Genomic DNA, 15,175 nt, shown 5'->3' with positions numbered 1-15,175 from the left:
AATCATTGTTATGCTTGAGCCCATTGTTGCAGCCACTGTGTCAATCCATCTCATTGAGGGTCTTCCTCTTTTTCACTGACCCTCTACTTTACCAACCACAATGTCCTTCTCCAGGAACTGGTCCCTCCTGATAGCACATCCAAAGTATGTGAGATGAAGTCTCACCATCGTCGCTTCCAAGGAGTACTCTGGCTATATTTCTTCCAAGACAAACTTGTTCGTTCTTCTGGTAGTCCATGGTATATTCAATACTCTTCACCAACACCATAATTCAAAGGCATCAATTTTTCAGTCTTCCTTATTCATTGTCCAGCTTTCACATGCATATGAGATGACTGAAAATATCATGGTTTGGATCAGGCTTACCTTAGTCTTCAAACTGCTTTTCAACACTTTGAAGAGGTCTTTTGCAGCAGATTTGCCCAATGCAATACGGCATTTGATTACTTAACTTCTGCTTCCATGGGCCTCCTTGGTGTTCCTTGAATCCACCAGGTAAGATCTTCCCTAAATGCTTTGCAATGGCTGCTTCCTCTGCCTGAACTTTTCCTCCCCTAGAAATGCCCATGACTAACTTTCTCATCTCAGTATTTTCTCAAATGCCATCTTCTGAATACTTCTCTCATCATCCTGTTTAAAATTTCAACTAGCACTTCTACCACTCCTACCACTCCTAATTCCCTGTAACAATTACCACAGAGTCTATCTTGACTCATGATGACCTCATATGTGTCAGAGTATAACTGTGCCACGTAGGGGTTTGAATAGCTAATTTTTCAAAGGTAGATCCCCAGGCTTTTCTTTGGGGTGCCTCTAAGTGAACTCCAGCCCACAAACTTTCAGTTAGCAGCTGAGTGCATTCACCATTCGCACCATCCAGGAACTCCTGATTTCCATTGGACCCTGCTCTATTTTCTTCTCATAGGACTTATTACCTACAGTGTACTTTACTGATTTATTATATTTGTTGTTTATTGTTTGTCTCTTCCTACCTAGCATGTAAACACCTGAGGGCATAGATGTTTATCTATTTTGTTCACTGAAGTTGTTCAAGTGTCTTGAACAGTGCCTAGAACATAATGTCCAGTGCTGTTGAGTCAATTCCAACTCATAGAGACTCTATAGGACAGAGTAGAACTGCCCCATAGTTTCCAAGGAACAGCTGGTGGATTCAAACTGCTGACCTTTTGGTTAGCCACCGAGCTCTTAACCACTGCCCCACCAGGGCTCCAGAACATAAAAGCACTCAATTAGTGGTGGTTCAATGAAGAAGTAAATACATAAATACATTGGCAAGGAAAAATTCCCAAAATAAAAGAAATGAATGGTTAACAGTCATATTTTACAACGTTTAACCTCAATAATATTCAAATGCATCAATATTAAAGTAATGAGATACAAAGTATATCTTACCAAACTGAAAAGCAAATTAAAGTCTGTGGTTGCTGAGGTTACACTGAAATTGCCATCCTGTTTTACTGTTGGGTGGCGCAGTGGTTATTAAAGCACTTATCTATTAACCAAAGGGTCACTGGGTTTGAACCTTCCAGCTGCTCCGTGGTTGAAAGATGTGGCAATCCACTTCCATAAAGATCTATAGCCTTGGAAGCTCTAAGGGGCAGTTCTACTCTGTCCTATAGGGTTGCTCTGAGTCAGAATCTACTGGTTGTAGTTGGTTGGGTTTGGTTCACTGCTGGTAAGAATGTATACATATTCTAAAAATAGTTGAGCAAAATATACCAATGACTCCTAAATGTTAATACTTCTGACCCATTATTTCTTCTAGAATTTATACTTTAGAGATATAGCATAGAGTAATGTTTGAGAGCATCATCCTGAAGCTAGACTGCCTGCATTTAATTTCAGTTCACCTTACTTGTTACCTCTATGACTTTTGGCAATTGATTAATCATTCTGTGCCTCAGTTTCCTTATTTGTAAAATGAGACTAGTCACTGTCTACTCATAGGCTTGTTAGCAATGTCAAATACTGAAATATTTATAAAGAATATAAAATATTGTTTGGCATATAACAAGTGCTATAGAAATGTTTGTTAAATAAATAAATTTAAAGGAAATATTAAAATGCACATAAATATGTCTATAGGAAATTTAATCATAGTTTGACTTAAAATGGTGAAAAATTAGAAATAAATTCACTGCTCAACAATGGAGTAATTGGTAAATTTCTTATGGAATATCTATAGTGTGAAATGTTAGGCAGTCTTTAAAACAATAAAATTATCACAACATAAGAGTTGATAAAAAATGAGACCATATACAATATGATCCCATGATTGGGGAAAATTATTAATATTGAAAGAAAATATACCAGAATTTTAACAGTAGTTTAGTCCGAGCAGTGATACTATAATTTATTTGAATTTTCTTCTCTACAATACATTTTTTTTTTCAAAATATAGTGTATTCCATAATTAGGAAGAATGATGAATGGGATTTTTTTTTTTTTTTCTTATCAAGGGATCTTGGTATAAATAAAGTAAATTTATACTGATACCTAAGTGAAAGGGTTTTTTTTTAAGATGTTCTAATTTGCTGAATACTTTAAACAGTAATTGCTCTTATTGTCAGGTATGGTTTTACGGAAAAACTAGCATCTACTGAAGTGTTTACAGAAAGTAAATAAAATTGTTGAAATCTTGTATATTTAGGAGAGAAATTATCTTTGGTTTTGAAATTGAAACAAGGTGGTTTAAAATTGTTTTCCTATCTGCCCCTTAAATTTTTAATAATAGTGAAATCTTTACATAATGAAGTGACTGATAATAGTTTGTAGTAATTACCAAAATTGAGATCTTTGGTTCCTCAAAAAAATCACTAAGAGGCTTTTATATTTAATCTTTGAGAATTGGTGTTATCTAATTTATGGGTCAAAGGGAATAAATAGATCAAATATTGCCATTTGGTTTGACTTCATTGCACACCAATTGCGCAGTAAAATGTACATCATTTGATGCAGATAAAACTATATAGAGATTTTGGTGTGGTAATAAAGAGCTGTTCAGGACAACACTGGAATAATTATGAAAGCAGATGTGAAAATCCAAATTTATGAAATTTATACTTTTTTCAAGAAGTCTCATTTAGACCCAGAATTATGTTAACCCTCCCCTTATATTTTCACAATGTTATCTTGTAGATGCTATGAAAACAGTTGGGTGAGAAATTTAGACTCCTTATTCCAGCTTTGAAAAAAAGGAAGTGGTTGTGTCAATGAGTACTTTGTTGGAAGTGGTGGCCGCAGTGCGAAGGAGCCTAAGCTATGATAAGAACAAACTGTGGCCAGACCCTTACTTAATTTAAAATGACTTCTCACACATCTCTGGACTCTCCCTGTTTATAACCTTCAAGAGGTATTCTCTTTTATTCTCCAAGTCGGCCAAGTAAAAAGAGTTTAATTATATGCATACAATTTATCCATAGACAAACCAGCCTACCTACTTACCTTCCTACCTACCTACCCACCTACATACATACATATTGTTTCTAATGTTGTTGTTGTTAGGTGCCCACGAGTTGGTTCCAACTCATACAACACTACGTACAACAGAATGAAACACTGCCAGATCTTGTGCCATCCTCACAATCATTGCTGTTTGAACCCATTGTTGCAGCCACTGTGTCAAACCATCTCGTGTTGCTCTTCTTTGCTGACCCTCTCTCTACCTTACCAAGCATGATGTCCTTTTCCAGGGACTGGTCCCTCCTGATAACATGTCCAAAGTACGTGAGATGAAGTCTCGCCATCCTTGCTTCTAAGGAGCATTCTGACTGTACTTCTTCAAAGACAGATTTGTTCATTCTTTTGGCAGTCCATGGTATATTCAATATTCTTCACCAATACCATATTTCAAAGGCATCAGTTCTTTTTTGTTCTTCCTTATTCACTGTCCAGCTTTCACATGCATGTGAGGTAATAGAAAATATCATGGCTTGGGTAGGGCGCCTCTAATAGACCCTATTAAGCTCAGATCTACAAAAGCCATCAAAGTAAAGAAAAAGAGCCACAGTAACACCTGATGAAGCTGGCAGGCCACTCTGGGCAGTTGCAAAACACTCTAAGTAGACCAAATAATGCACATTATTGGTTAAGTAAATGGGAAAAAAGTAAAATTTCTCTCTGCTTAAGGACAGAAGTACATTTTAGAGGATTTTGCTCTCATATTCCAACCAAGAAGTGTTTGAATACTAGCACAGTTGGGTAAAACACAGAACGTTTTATGCCCAGTCTTTCTGTTTGAATATGCCAATATATGAATAGCAATCGTTTTTCACTAACTTCATAAAATATGAATAAAAGCATTTCTGCATAGGCAAATGCCACATAATGACTTATAACCAAATCCTCAATTTTTATATAATTAAGCATGTAATATTTGACCATGCAACTGTAATTACTACATAATATGAGTAATTATCTCCATAACTAAGCCTACACTAAATTGTTACTAATGTATCTTAATAAATATGGTATTACTAAATTTGGAAAAATTTCCGAAGATCATAATATTCTTGAGTGGGAGAAAAATACATGGGGGAGAAGCCTAATGGCTATGTTTGCACAGGAAAAAAAAAAGGAAGCAATATATCAGTTAACTGTTACTGTTACAAGAGACAAATAATCTAACCACAAATTCCTAACAGTAAAGAAAACATATAGCCAGATATATCTGAAACCCCATGGGAAGACATGGCTATGACTTGGCTGGATTCAAGGGATCAAGCCATCCAATCAGGAGCAGTTTTACTGCAATCTTGACTATGCTCTTAAAATCATTCTCAGGATTTATGGCACTAAGTTGGCTGCCAGTACCTCCAGCCCCACATCATTCCAAATTTAAATCCAATAGAGTTAACAAAAAAAATCCTGAAGTCTTCTCTTACCTGGCTGACTTTGACTGGGCAAGTATACATGTCTTTGAGCCTCACACCGCAGTTAGAGAAATACAGCTTTCTGATTGGTCAGGGAAAAATTCCTTTGATTGGGTTATGCTTAACTCTGGAAACAATATGGAATCAAATTTATCCAAAGTTTAGAGACTGAGAGTGGGATGAAGGATAATATTATCAGAAAGGATAATATTACTAGAAAAAAGAATAGATGGTTATTGGTAAAAATAACAGACACTACAGAAAGACTGAAGACAATTTGAAAAGTCAGGCAAAACATTAATTAAAAGTTGATTCTCTGGCTTGTGATATATCTGTTAAAATTAAGTAGTGACTAAAAATACTATTCCATATAACATTGACTGACTGGTGCAATTACCTTGCGAATGAAAGTAATTTAGATAGCTAAACCAGCGTACTGGAATTCAGATCTTTCAAGATGTGGATTCTTCAAACAATTTAGGAGCAAGTTAGGTTTTTTCCATTGTTGTTGTTGTTAGGCATTATCGAGTAGGTTCCGACTCACAGAGACCCTATGTACAACAGAATGAAACACTGCCCGATCCTGCACCATCGTCACAATCATAGCAATTTTTGAGCCCATTGTTGCAGCCATTGTGTTAAACCATATCGTTGAGGGTCTTCCTCTTTTTCACTGACCCTCTACTTTACCAGACATGATGTCCTTCTCCAGGGACTGGTCCCTCCTGATAACATGTTCAAAGGATGTAAAACAAAGTTTCTCTATCCTTGCTTCTAAGGAGAATTCTGGCTGTACTTTTTCCAAGACAGATTTGTTCACTCTTTTGGCAGTCCATGTTATATTCAATATTTTTTGCCAACATCATAATTCTAAGGCACAATTCTTCTTTGTTCTTTTTTATTCATTGTCCAGCTTTCACAAGCATATGAAGTGATTGAAAATACCATGGCTTGGGTCAGGTGTGCCTTAGTCCTCAAAGTCACATCTTTGCTTTTTAACACTTTTTAAAAAGGTCTTTTGTCCAGTGCAATACGTCATTTGAGTTCTTGACGGCTGCTTCCATGGTCATTGATTGTGGATCCAATTAAAATGAAATCCTTGACAACTTCAATACTTTCTCCGTTTATCATGATGTTTCTTATTGGTCCAGTGAGGATTTTGTCTTCTTCATGTTAAGGTGTAATCCATACTGAAGGCTGTAGTCTTTGATCTTCACCAGTAAGTGCTTCCAAGTCCTCTTCACTTTCAGCAAGCAAGGTTTTTTTTTCTGCATATCACAGGTTGTTAATGAGTCTTCCTCCTATCTGATGCTGAGTTTTCTTCACATAGTCCAGCTTCTCAGATTATTTGCTCAGCATACAGATTGAATAAGTACGGTAAAAGGATACAACCCTGAGGCACACCCTTCCTGATTTTAAACCATGCTATATCCCCTTGTTCTGTTGGAATGACTGCCTATTGGTCTATGTACAGGTTCTGCTTGAGCATGATTAAGTGTTCTGGAATTCCCATTCTTTGCAATGTTATCCATAATTTGTTATGTTCCACATAGTCAAATGCCTTCGCATAGTCAATAAAACATAGATAAACATCTTTCTGGTATTCTCTGCTTTTAGCTGAGATCCATCTGACATCAGTAATGATATCCCTTGTTCCTCATCCTTTTCTGAATCCTGCTTGAATTTCTGGCAGTTTCCTGTCAATGTACTGCTGCAATTATGTTTGAATTCTCTTCAGAAAAATTTCACTTATGTGTGATATTAATGATATTTTTTGATAATTTCTGCATTTTGTTGGATCACCTTTCTTTGGAATGGGCACAAAAATGAATCTCTTCCAGTCAGTTGGCCGTGTAGCTGTCTTCCAAATTTCTTGGCATAGAAAAGTGAGCGCTTTCAGAGTTGCATCCATTTGTTTAAATGTCTCAGTTGCTATTCTGTCAATTCCTGGAGCATTGTTTTTCGCCAGTGCCCTCAGTGCAGCTTGGACTTCTTCCTTCAGTACCGTTAGTTCTTAATCATATCCTACCTCTTGAAATGGCTGAACATCGACCAGTTGTTTTTGGTACAGTGATTCTGGGTATTCCTTCCATCTTCTTTTGAGGCTTCCTGTGCTGTTCAATATTTTGCCCATAGAATCCTTCAGAATTGCAACTCGAGGCTTGAATGTTTTCTTCAGCTTGAGAAAAAATGTGCAAGTTCTTCCCTTTAGGTTTCCTAATTCCAGGTCTTTGCACGTTTCATTATAATACTTTACTTTGTCTTCCCGTGCCAATTTATGAAATCTTCTGTTCAGCTCTTTTACTTCATCATTTCTTCCATTCGCTTTAGCTACTCTAAGATCAAGAGCAAGTTTCAGAGTCTCTTCTGACATCCATTTTGGTCTTTTCTTTGTTTCCTGTCTTTTTAATGACCTCTTGCTTTCTTCGTGTATTATGTCCTTGATGTTATCCTACAACTCAACTGGTCTTCAGTCATTAGTGTTCAGTGCATCAAATCTGTTCTTGAGATGGTCTCTGAATTCAGGTGGGCTATAGTTAAGTTCGTACTTGGCTCTAGTGGACTAGTTTTAATTTTCTTCATCTTCAACTTGAACTTTCATATGAGCAATTGATAGTCTGTTCCACAATCAGCCCCTGGCCTTGTTCTGAGTGATGTTATTGAGCTTCTCCATCATCTCTTTCCACAAATATAGTTGATATGATTCCTGTGTATTCCATCCATTGAGGTACACGTGTATAGTTGCCGTCTATGTTGTTGATAAAAGGTATTTCCAAGGAATAAGTCATTGGTCTTGCAAAATTCCATCATATGATCTTGTTTCTATCACCATGGCCATATTTCCCAACTACTGATCCTTCTTCTTTGTTTCCAACTTTCATGTTCCAATCAGCAGTAATTATCAATGCATCTTGATTGCATGTTTGATCAATTTCAGACCGCAGAAGTTGGTAAAAATATTCACTTTCTTCGTCTTTGGCATTAGTGGTTTGTGCATAAATTTAAATAATAGTCATATGGATATTATCCTATCACTGACAGTGTTGCACTTCAGGATAGATCTTGAAATGTTCTTTTTGACGATGAATGTGATGCTGTTCCTCTTCAATTTGTCATTCCTGGCATAGTAGACCACATAATTGTCTGATTTAAAATGACCAATACCAGTCCATTTCAGCTCACTAATGCCTAGGATATCTATCTTTATGCAGTCCATTTCATTTTTGACCACTTCCAATTTTCCTAGATTCAAACTTCATACATCCCACCTTCCTATTATTAATGAATGTTTGCAGCTGTTTCTTCTCATTTTGAGTAGTGCCACATCATCAAATGAAGATCCCAAAAGCTTTACTCCATCTGCATCATTAAGGTCAACTCTTCTTTGTGGAGACAGCCTTTCTCCAGTCATATTTTGAGTGCCTTCCAACCTGAGGAGCTCATCTTCTGGCACTGTATCAGACAATGTTTTCTCCATAGTTATGCTTATTGTTCTACATGACTATAATGTAAATTTTGTCTGGTAATACAATGTAGGCTCAAACACTGAGGTATCTTCTCAAATAATTTATTCAATTGTATGATAGAGGGCTGATGTATAAACTATTTAGATGTATTGCTTTTTTTTTTTAATTTAAAACTTTGTAGCTTTGCCATACTTACTTCATGTTAATTTCTCTGGGTATTTAGTACTGCATTTAGTTCAGTAGCTTCAAGATCCTTTTGAAAATATTATACATAGTGCTTAAATTTAATGTGGTAACTATTTGGTTAAGAACAGCTAAAGAGCTGTCTTTAATTTAGACAATTACTGCAGAAAACCAATTTACAGTTATAGTATTTGTGCTGAACTCTTTAGCATTTCATTGTCTTTTAAACTGCATGACTAAAAAGGCCAAGAATACTTTGGGAGAATGTGCAGATTGGTACTCTAGAACTCTGAAAGGTGTTTAAAAATAACAATTCTGGCAAAACTACTTTGCATTTACAGTGTTTGTTCATCCATCCTGAAAGTTGTCCTCCACCCTTACTATCTACTACATATTTTTTTTCTGGGTCCTCAGATGAAGCTATCCAGGTCCAGTGTAACACTGAGAGTTGATACAGATAAGGAACAACAAAGAGTGTCAATAATGTGGGTAGCGTATGTGTTTTTCTGATGTAATGAAGCTATGTCTTATATAAGAAGAATGGAGTGGTTTTAGGATGATCCGAAGTGAACTTTTCTTCTACATACCATTAGAGTCATTACTGAACAAAAAAGTTAGCATGACAAGATATTTTTAGAAATTCAATATTTTAATTATATTAAGACAAGATTTGTAATTCATATTCCACTTCTAAAAATGTCTGTTTTTAATAATTTTTTCTGCAGTTACCTTACGTTACATACTTTGTTTTTAAATGTTTGATATTTACAAGAAGTGATTCTCTTTTTAATTTGCCTAAAAGTTTTTGTGACATAATTTAAGTAGTAATTGTATAATTGCACAGTGTAATCAAGAAATTCCAGGTTGTAATTATGAAAATGACAGCACATATATTTTCTCTATGCTGTGAGACATAATTACAGAAATTACATAAATACCCAATAATCAATAAAAATCTCAACAAATTTTGAAAAAAGTGCATTACAAATGTATATAGATGTATTTTACAATCCTTTTTGTTCATAAAATTCTTGTTTTTCTTTCTCTATTTGGCTTATAATTGGCTCCATATTTTTTCAGTGCAAAGTATGTATATAAAGTACATATTTGACTCATGCTAGATGCTCAGTCAGTATCAGTCTTTTCTCTCCATTCTTCTTCCCTTTCCTTATTGGCCTCCAATTTAACTTTCCTTCCTCTTCCTTTTATTTATAAATATAAAGCTCAAGCAACAGATTGACCAAGCCAATAATTATGTGAAATTGATTCATCTATGTTACTGAAATAATTCATCAATAAAATGCTTTATGTATAACACTTCTGTGAAACTACAAGTTCCATTCCCTAATCATGTAAATACTCCTATCTTCTTGTAAACATTTAATTCATCGCTGCTTTCTAAACTTGTTTTTCAAACTCTTTACCCACTTCTTCTATCAAACTCCGCACTCTAATCACTGCAGTGATCAGTATGCTCACCCATGACGGTAGTTTAGAACATATGATTCTGAGTAGAGCTGACTAGTAAGTTTAGAAAAAGAAGTTTGTATTGATCACAATTAAATCCTGTAAGATGGAATTTATCCCTTGAGTCTCTGCCCCAAACTTGATTTAACATTCTCAGGAAACTAGTACATAAAGAAAGAATTTTAAATTTTGTCCAAGATGCATGTTTTGGATGATCCAAACGATTTAAGAGGGGAAATATCTTGCACTAGGGCTTGATGACTTTATGACTTTGAACACTTGGGCGCTAAGGTAATAACACTGAGAATTTTTATATGGCTGAATTGCTTTCTACATGACTAATCCAATGTGTTTAGCATCTACTACATTCCAGGCACTATTTTGCAATCCTTGCAATAACTCTAAGAGGTAACTATTTTCTCTTTTCATTGTACGGAAACAGAAACACAGGGGTGGTAAATAACACATGTAAGGTTACTCAGCTAAGAAGTGCCTTTGCAATGATTCTGAACCAAATCTTCTTTACTCCAATATCCATGATCTTGGGAATTTTAATTTATTGTTGTTTTCTTTTTTTAGTTTTTAGTCGCTGTTATTTTTATAGGAACAAACATTTGTTCACTAATTGTTATAGTCAAACATTCACATTGTTGAACATTTGGAAAATTTAATTCACATATAATCCTACAACTAAAAAAAGCAACTGTTAGTATTTTGTTGCAATTACTTATAATCACATGTTACAACTGAATCATGCATCTAACTATAAGCACTATAATATAAGCAGAGTCTCTGTGTATAGCCAGGCCAACGATGCACTGTAATAGCTCCAAGGGTCACTATCACACATAGATAACAATGTGTATGTAATATACCTGGAGCTGTGCAACACTCTGGTCCTAATTATAAGCAATTGTTTATTTCTAGCTGTAAGTTAATGTCTACATTATATAATCTATATATTCAATAAAGAGGCCTGAATAATATTCAACTTAATTATTCCTTTATTATTATATACCTGGCTTTACCCCCAGTGTCTGGTTATCATAAAGAGTATCACAGTGAATATATATGCATGAATATTTATCTGCATTTTAAATAATTTTCTTGTTATATATTGCTATAAAGGACATCAAGGAGGAGGAACATTTTCAAATTTTCCACCTCACCAGATGATGTTCATTCTTTGGTCTTGAATGTAGGGAGTCTGCCGACAGTCATTACTTTCTCCAGACATTTTCCTTTTTATGTCATTTAATATGGGGGAAAGAAAAGGGAAAAACAAACAGATAGTGTCTGTTGTTATATTTAGTTCCCCATCTTAATTATGTTCTCCATAGACTAATGTTACATACAGCTCATTCATAGGTTAAGTAAGAAATGTTGTGTATGCCATCGGGTTGATTCCAACTCACAGTAACCCTATAGAACAGAGTAAAACTCTCCAATAGGGTTTCCAAGGCTGTAATCGTCACGGGAGAAGATCACCAGGTCTTTTCTCCCATGGAGTCTCTGGTGAATTCGAACCATTGATCTTTAAGGTTAGCAGCTGAGGGCTTAACCGTTGTGCCACCAGGACCTCTTAAGTAAGAAATAGGGTGAAGTTTTTGAGATATGCTACAGAGCAAAACATAAGAAATTGCATAATTTTATTTTGTATGTGAAATCTAAACAGTAGATAGACTACGAAAATAGGCTACATTTATAAATTTGGATGCCATTATTTCTAGTCAAGAAAAAAAAAACTAATGTACTTTTTTTTATATTTAGCAAAGTCCTTAATATTGCTGGCTTTGGGTGCTAACAGATGCCTGCATAACATGTATGCTTTAAGTTTATTTACCTAGATAATTGCTTTAACTATCTGGTTGCTTTGCTTATTTAGATCTGTCTGTATAGATAATGTGAAATTAATGAAAATTAGCACTGCCAAATTGTTGGGAATGTGAGCTATAAAAATGTGATGCCTTATGGTCCACATTAAACTATATAAGCACTGAACAGCTAATTATCTCTCTATACCAACTGTGATAGAAACAACAATATAGTTCTCCTCCAGGCATTTCCAGTAGAGGAGGCCCTTACAACTTAAAGGCTGAAAAGGATATCCATGATGAAGGTAACTTGGGATGAATTATTAAATACAGTTGGACTAAAACTACTTTTCAAAAATTAGCCCATCCAATGAGGAAGAAAAGGTTAGCAGCAGAGGGCTTAACTGTTGTGCTACTGGGGCTCCTTAAGTGAGAAATAGGGTGAAGTTATTGAGATATGCTACAGAGCAAAACACAAGAAATAGAGAACCCCTACAACTTAACAACAGACAAACAACCCAATCAAAAAATAAGCAAAGAACTTGAATAGACATTTCACCAAAGAAGAAATACAAATGGCTAGCAAGCACATGAGAAGATACTCAATGTCATTAGTTATTAGGGAAATGCCAATCAAAACCAGAATGAGATGTCACTTCACCCGTTACTAAGATGGCTATGATTACAAAAAAAGGAAAACAACAGATGTTTGCCAGGGTATGGAGAAATTGGAACACTAATTCATAGTTGGTGGGATTGTAAAATGGTACAGCTTCTTTGGAAAACAGTTTGGTGGTTCCTCAAAAATTAAACATAGGATTACCATATAATACAGCAATTCCATTTTTAGCTATATACCCAAAAGAATTCCAGATAATTACATACCATTGTTTATTACAGTACTATTCACAACAGCTAAAACGTGAAAAGAGAGTAAATGCTCATCACGGGATGAATGGATAAACAAAATGTGGTCTATACATCCAATGGAATATTGCTCAGCCATAATGAGAAAGGAAGTCTTCATACATGCTACAACATGGATGCACCAGGAAAACATAATGATGAGTGAAATAAATCAGTCACAAAAGGACAAATAGTGATGATCCTATTTATACAAAATATCTAGAATAGGCAAGTGAATAGAGACCAAAGTTTATTAATGGTCATCAGGGGCAGGTGGGAGGGAGGGCAAAAGGGGGACTCATTGCTTATGTGACTATCAGCTTCTGTTAATGGTGAGGAAATTATAGTAGTAAGCTTGGGCAATTATAGGGCTCATCAGGTTTGTTTCTCATCTCTGTGTTCACTGTCATTCAATACCTGATGTCAAGTGTCTTGAAGACTATTTTTTTTCATATATATATATTTTTTTCAGGTGGGAGGGTAAATCTAATCCCTGTTACTTTTGGGGGGGCAGAAGTGAATCTTGTTCTATGTAACCTTTTCAAAGAATATTACTTGCATAGATGTGGTGCTATAAGTTGTGCAAATGCCCTAGAGAGCCCAAAGTAATTTATGTTTTTCAAATAAGGAAGCACACATATCGTTTGTAATTTGGTATAATACATAGGAGTTAAAATGTAAATCAAAATTTTGATTGTATTTGAAATTTAAAGAGATTTTATCACTGGATTTTGTCTATTATTTTTTATTGAATTTATACTTTATCAATGGAATGTATTCATTTTTGCTAATTTGCAAGAAGCAGAGCATTTAAATGCAATATTCAGTGTGATTTTGAGGATAAAAATAGGGCACACATATAACATTTTTCTTCTGAAGATAGTTCAACATATATCACAGATTTTCTTCAAAATTGTAGTGTTTAAAAATCTGATTTTTTTTAATTGCCCAATGAGAAGAGACAATTTATAAGATAGAATAAAAAAGCTGTCAACTTTAGAGTCATAGCAGTGGAACTAGAGGGCTTTTCACTAAGTAAAGGAAAGAAAAATGAATTTTCTCATAAGTTTTAGTGAAATTTAAGATGGGTAGCCTTTGTGAGCCTGCTTAAGCTGATTTATAATGCATGCAGTTTTTAAAATGTGAAATATTTAAGAAAAATATCTATGTATTTAATGCATTACTGGTTGAATTATGGTGTTGGCAAAGAATGTTGAATGTACCATGGACGGCCAGAAGAATAAACAAATCTGTCTTGGAAGAAGTACAGCCAGAATGCTCCTTAAAAGCAAGGATGGTGAGACTTCATCTCACATACTTTGGACATGTTATCAGGAGGGACCAGTCCCTGGAGAAGGACATCAAGTTTGGTAAAGTAGAAAGTTGGGGAAAAAGAGGAAGACCCTCAGCAAGATAAATCGACACAGTAGCTGCAACAACGGGCTCAAGCATAACAATGATTATGAGGATGGCGCATGGTTTCATTTTGTTGTACATAGGGTTGCTCTGAGTTGTAACCCACTCCAAGGCACCTAACAACAACAACAGGTACCAAAGAAGATTGATTAAATCATTTTGACAGAATTTGTCTATATAACTCACTCCAAGTCTTCTGTGATGGCTGTCAAGATAGGAGTGATCTGGTTAGTAAGAGTTGAGTTCAGGTTTCAGCTTTTTCAATATTAAACTATATCTCCCACATGATGTAAGTGTTCCAATGAAGCAGTTAGGGGAGAGGAAGTTGAAGCACTGCATTTTTTGTTTCTCATAAGCACTGAGTCTATATCATTACTACACTGCTAAATAAGATTGAATTGAAACAATCCTATAGGTTTGTTCCAACTCCCTGCATTTGGAGAACTAGCTAGTCACAGGCATAGCACAGTCTAAGAGTTATATGAGAATGAAATACATTTGCTGTTTTACTAATAGTTATTTTCCTCTTTGTTTTTCTCCTTCACAGACCACCACTTTGCAGGTATAATTTTGTACTTAAAGAAAGTGAAGAAGTATTTCTCAATCTAAGCATATGCACATCAAAGGAGATATAAGTAAAAGGCTTTCTTCCATCAAATGTGACAACTGGATTTGTTTGTGAATTAAAGAATTTGTAAAGGGAACAAGGCATTCATTATTTCTTTTAGAATGCATCATTCACTCTGGGATTTAGATGTTTCTACTTCTTGAATACATTTGTAAGATTATAGAAAATAAAAATGTATAGGCTAAAGCATTCTGAATCTGCTCTAAAAGCTGTTTCTATGTTTATCTAGTTGTCTTTTTTTAAATTGTAAATTTGTCATTTGGAGAAATCGCTTGGATTAATGTAAACTTCATAAATACCAAAATCAGTTGCCCTTTATACACCTTCTGTTTCAGTATCTTCTTGGCGTTTTTGTAAGTGCTTCGTAAATAAACGCTTTGATTCTATGGCGCATGATAAGCT

General features: G+C 35.1%; 1 protein-coding gene across 1 annotated transcript in view; it reads left to right on the top strand.

Annotated features, from left to right (window-relative positions):
* The window catches only part of LIPI (lipase I), a 62,811-nt gene extending 48,031 nt beyond the window's left edge, over nucleotides 1-14,780 (top strand). The window contains exon 10 of the mRNA XM_004371378.3: nucleotides 14,693-14,780. Coding sequence (XP_004371435.1) covers nucleotides 14,693-14,780 — 88 coding nt within the window. The remainder of the gene's footprint in view (nucleotides 1-14,692) is intronic.
* The last annotated feature ends 395 nt before the right edge of the window (nucleotides 14,781-15,175 follow it).

This window comes from Trichechus manatus, unplaced genomic scaffold (assembly GCF_000243295.1).
Source record: "Trichechus manatus latirostris isolate Lorelei unplaced genomic scaffold, TriManLat1.0 scaffold00012, whole genome shotgun sequence".
Lineage (NCBI taxonomy): Eukaryota > Metazoa > Chordata > Mammalia > Sirenia > Trichechidae > Trichechus > Trichechus manatus.
The sequence above is the reverse complement of the archived record's forward strand: the minus strand, read 5'-3'. Positions and strand labels throughout refer to the sequence as shown.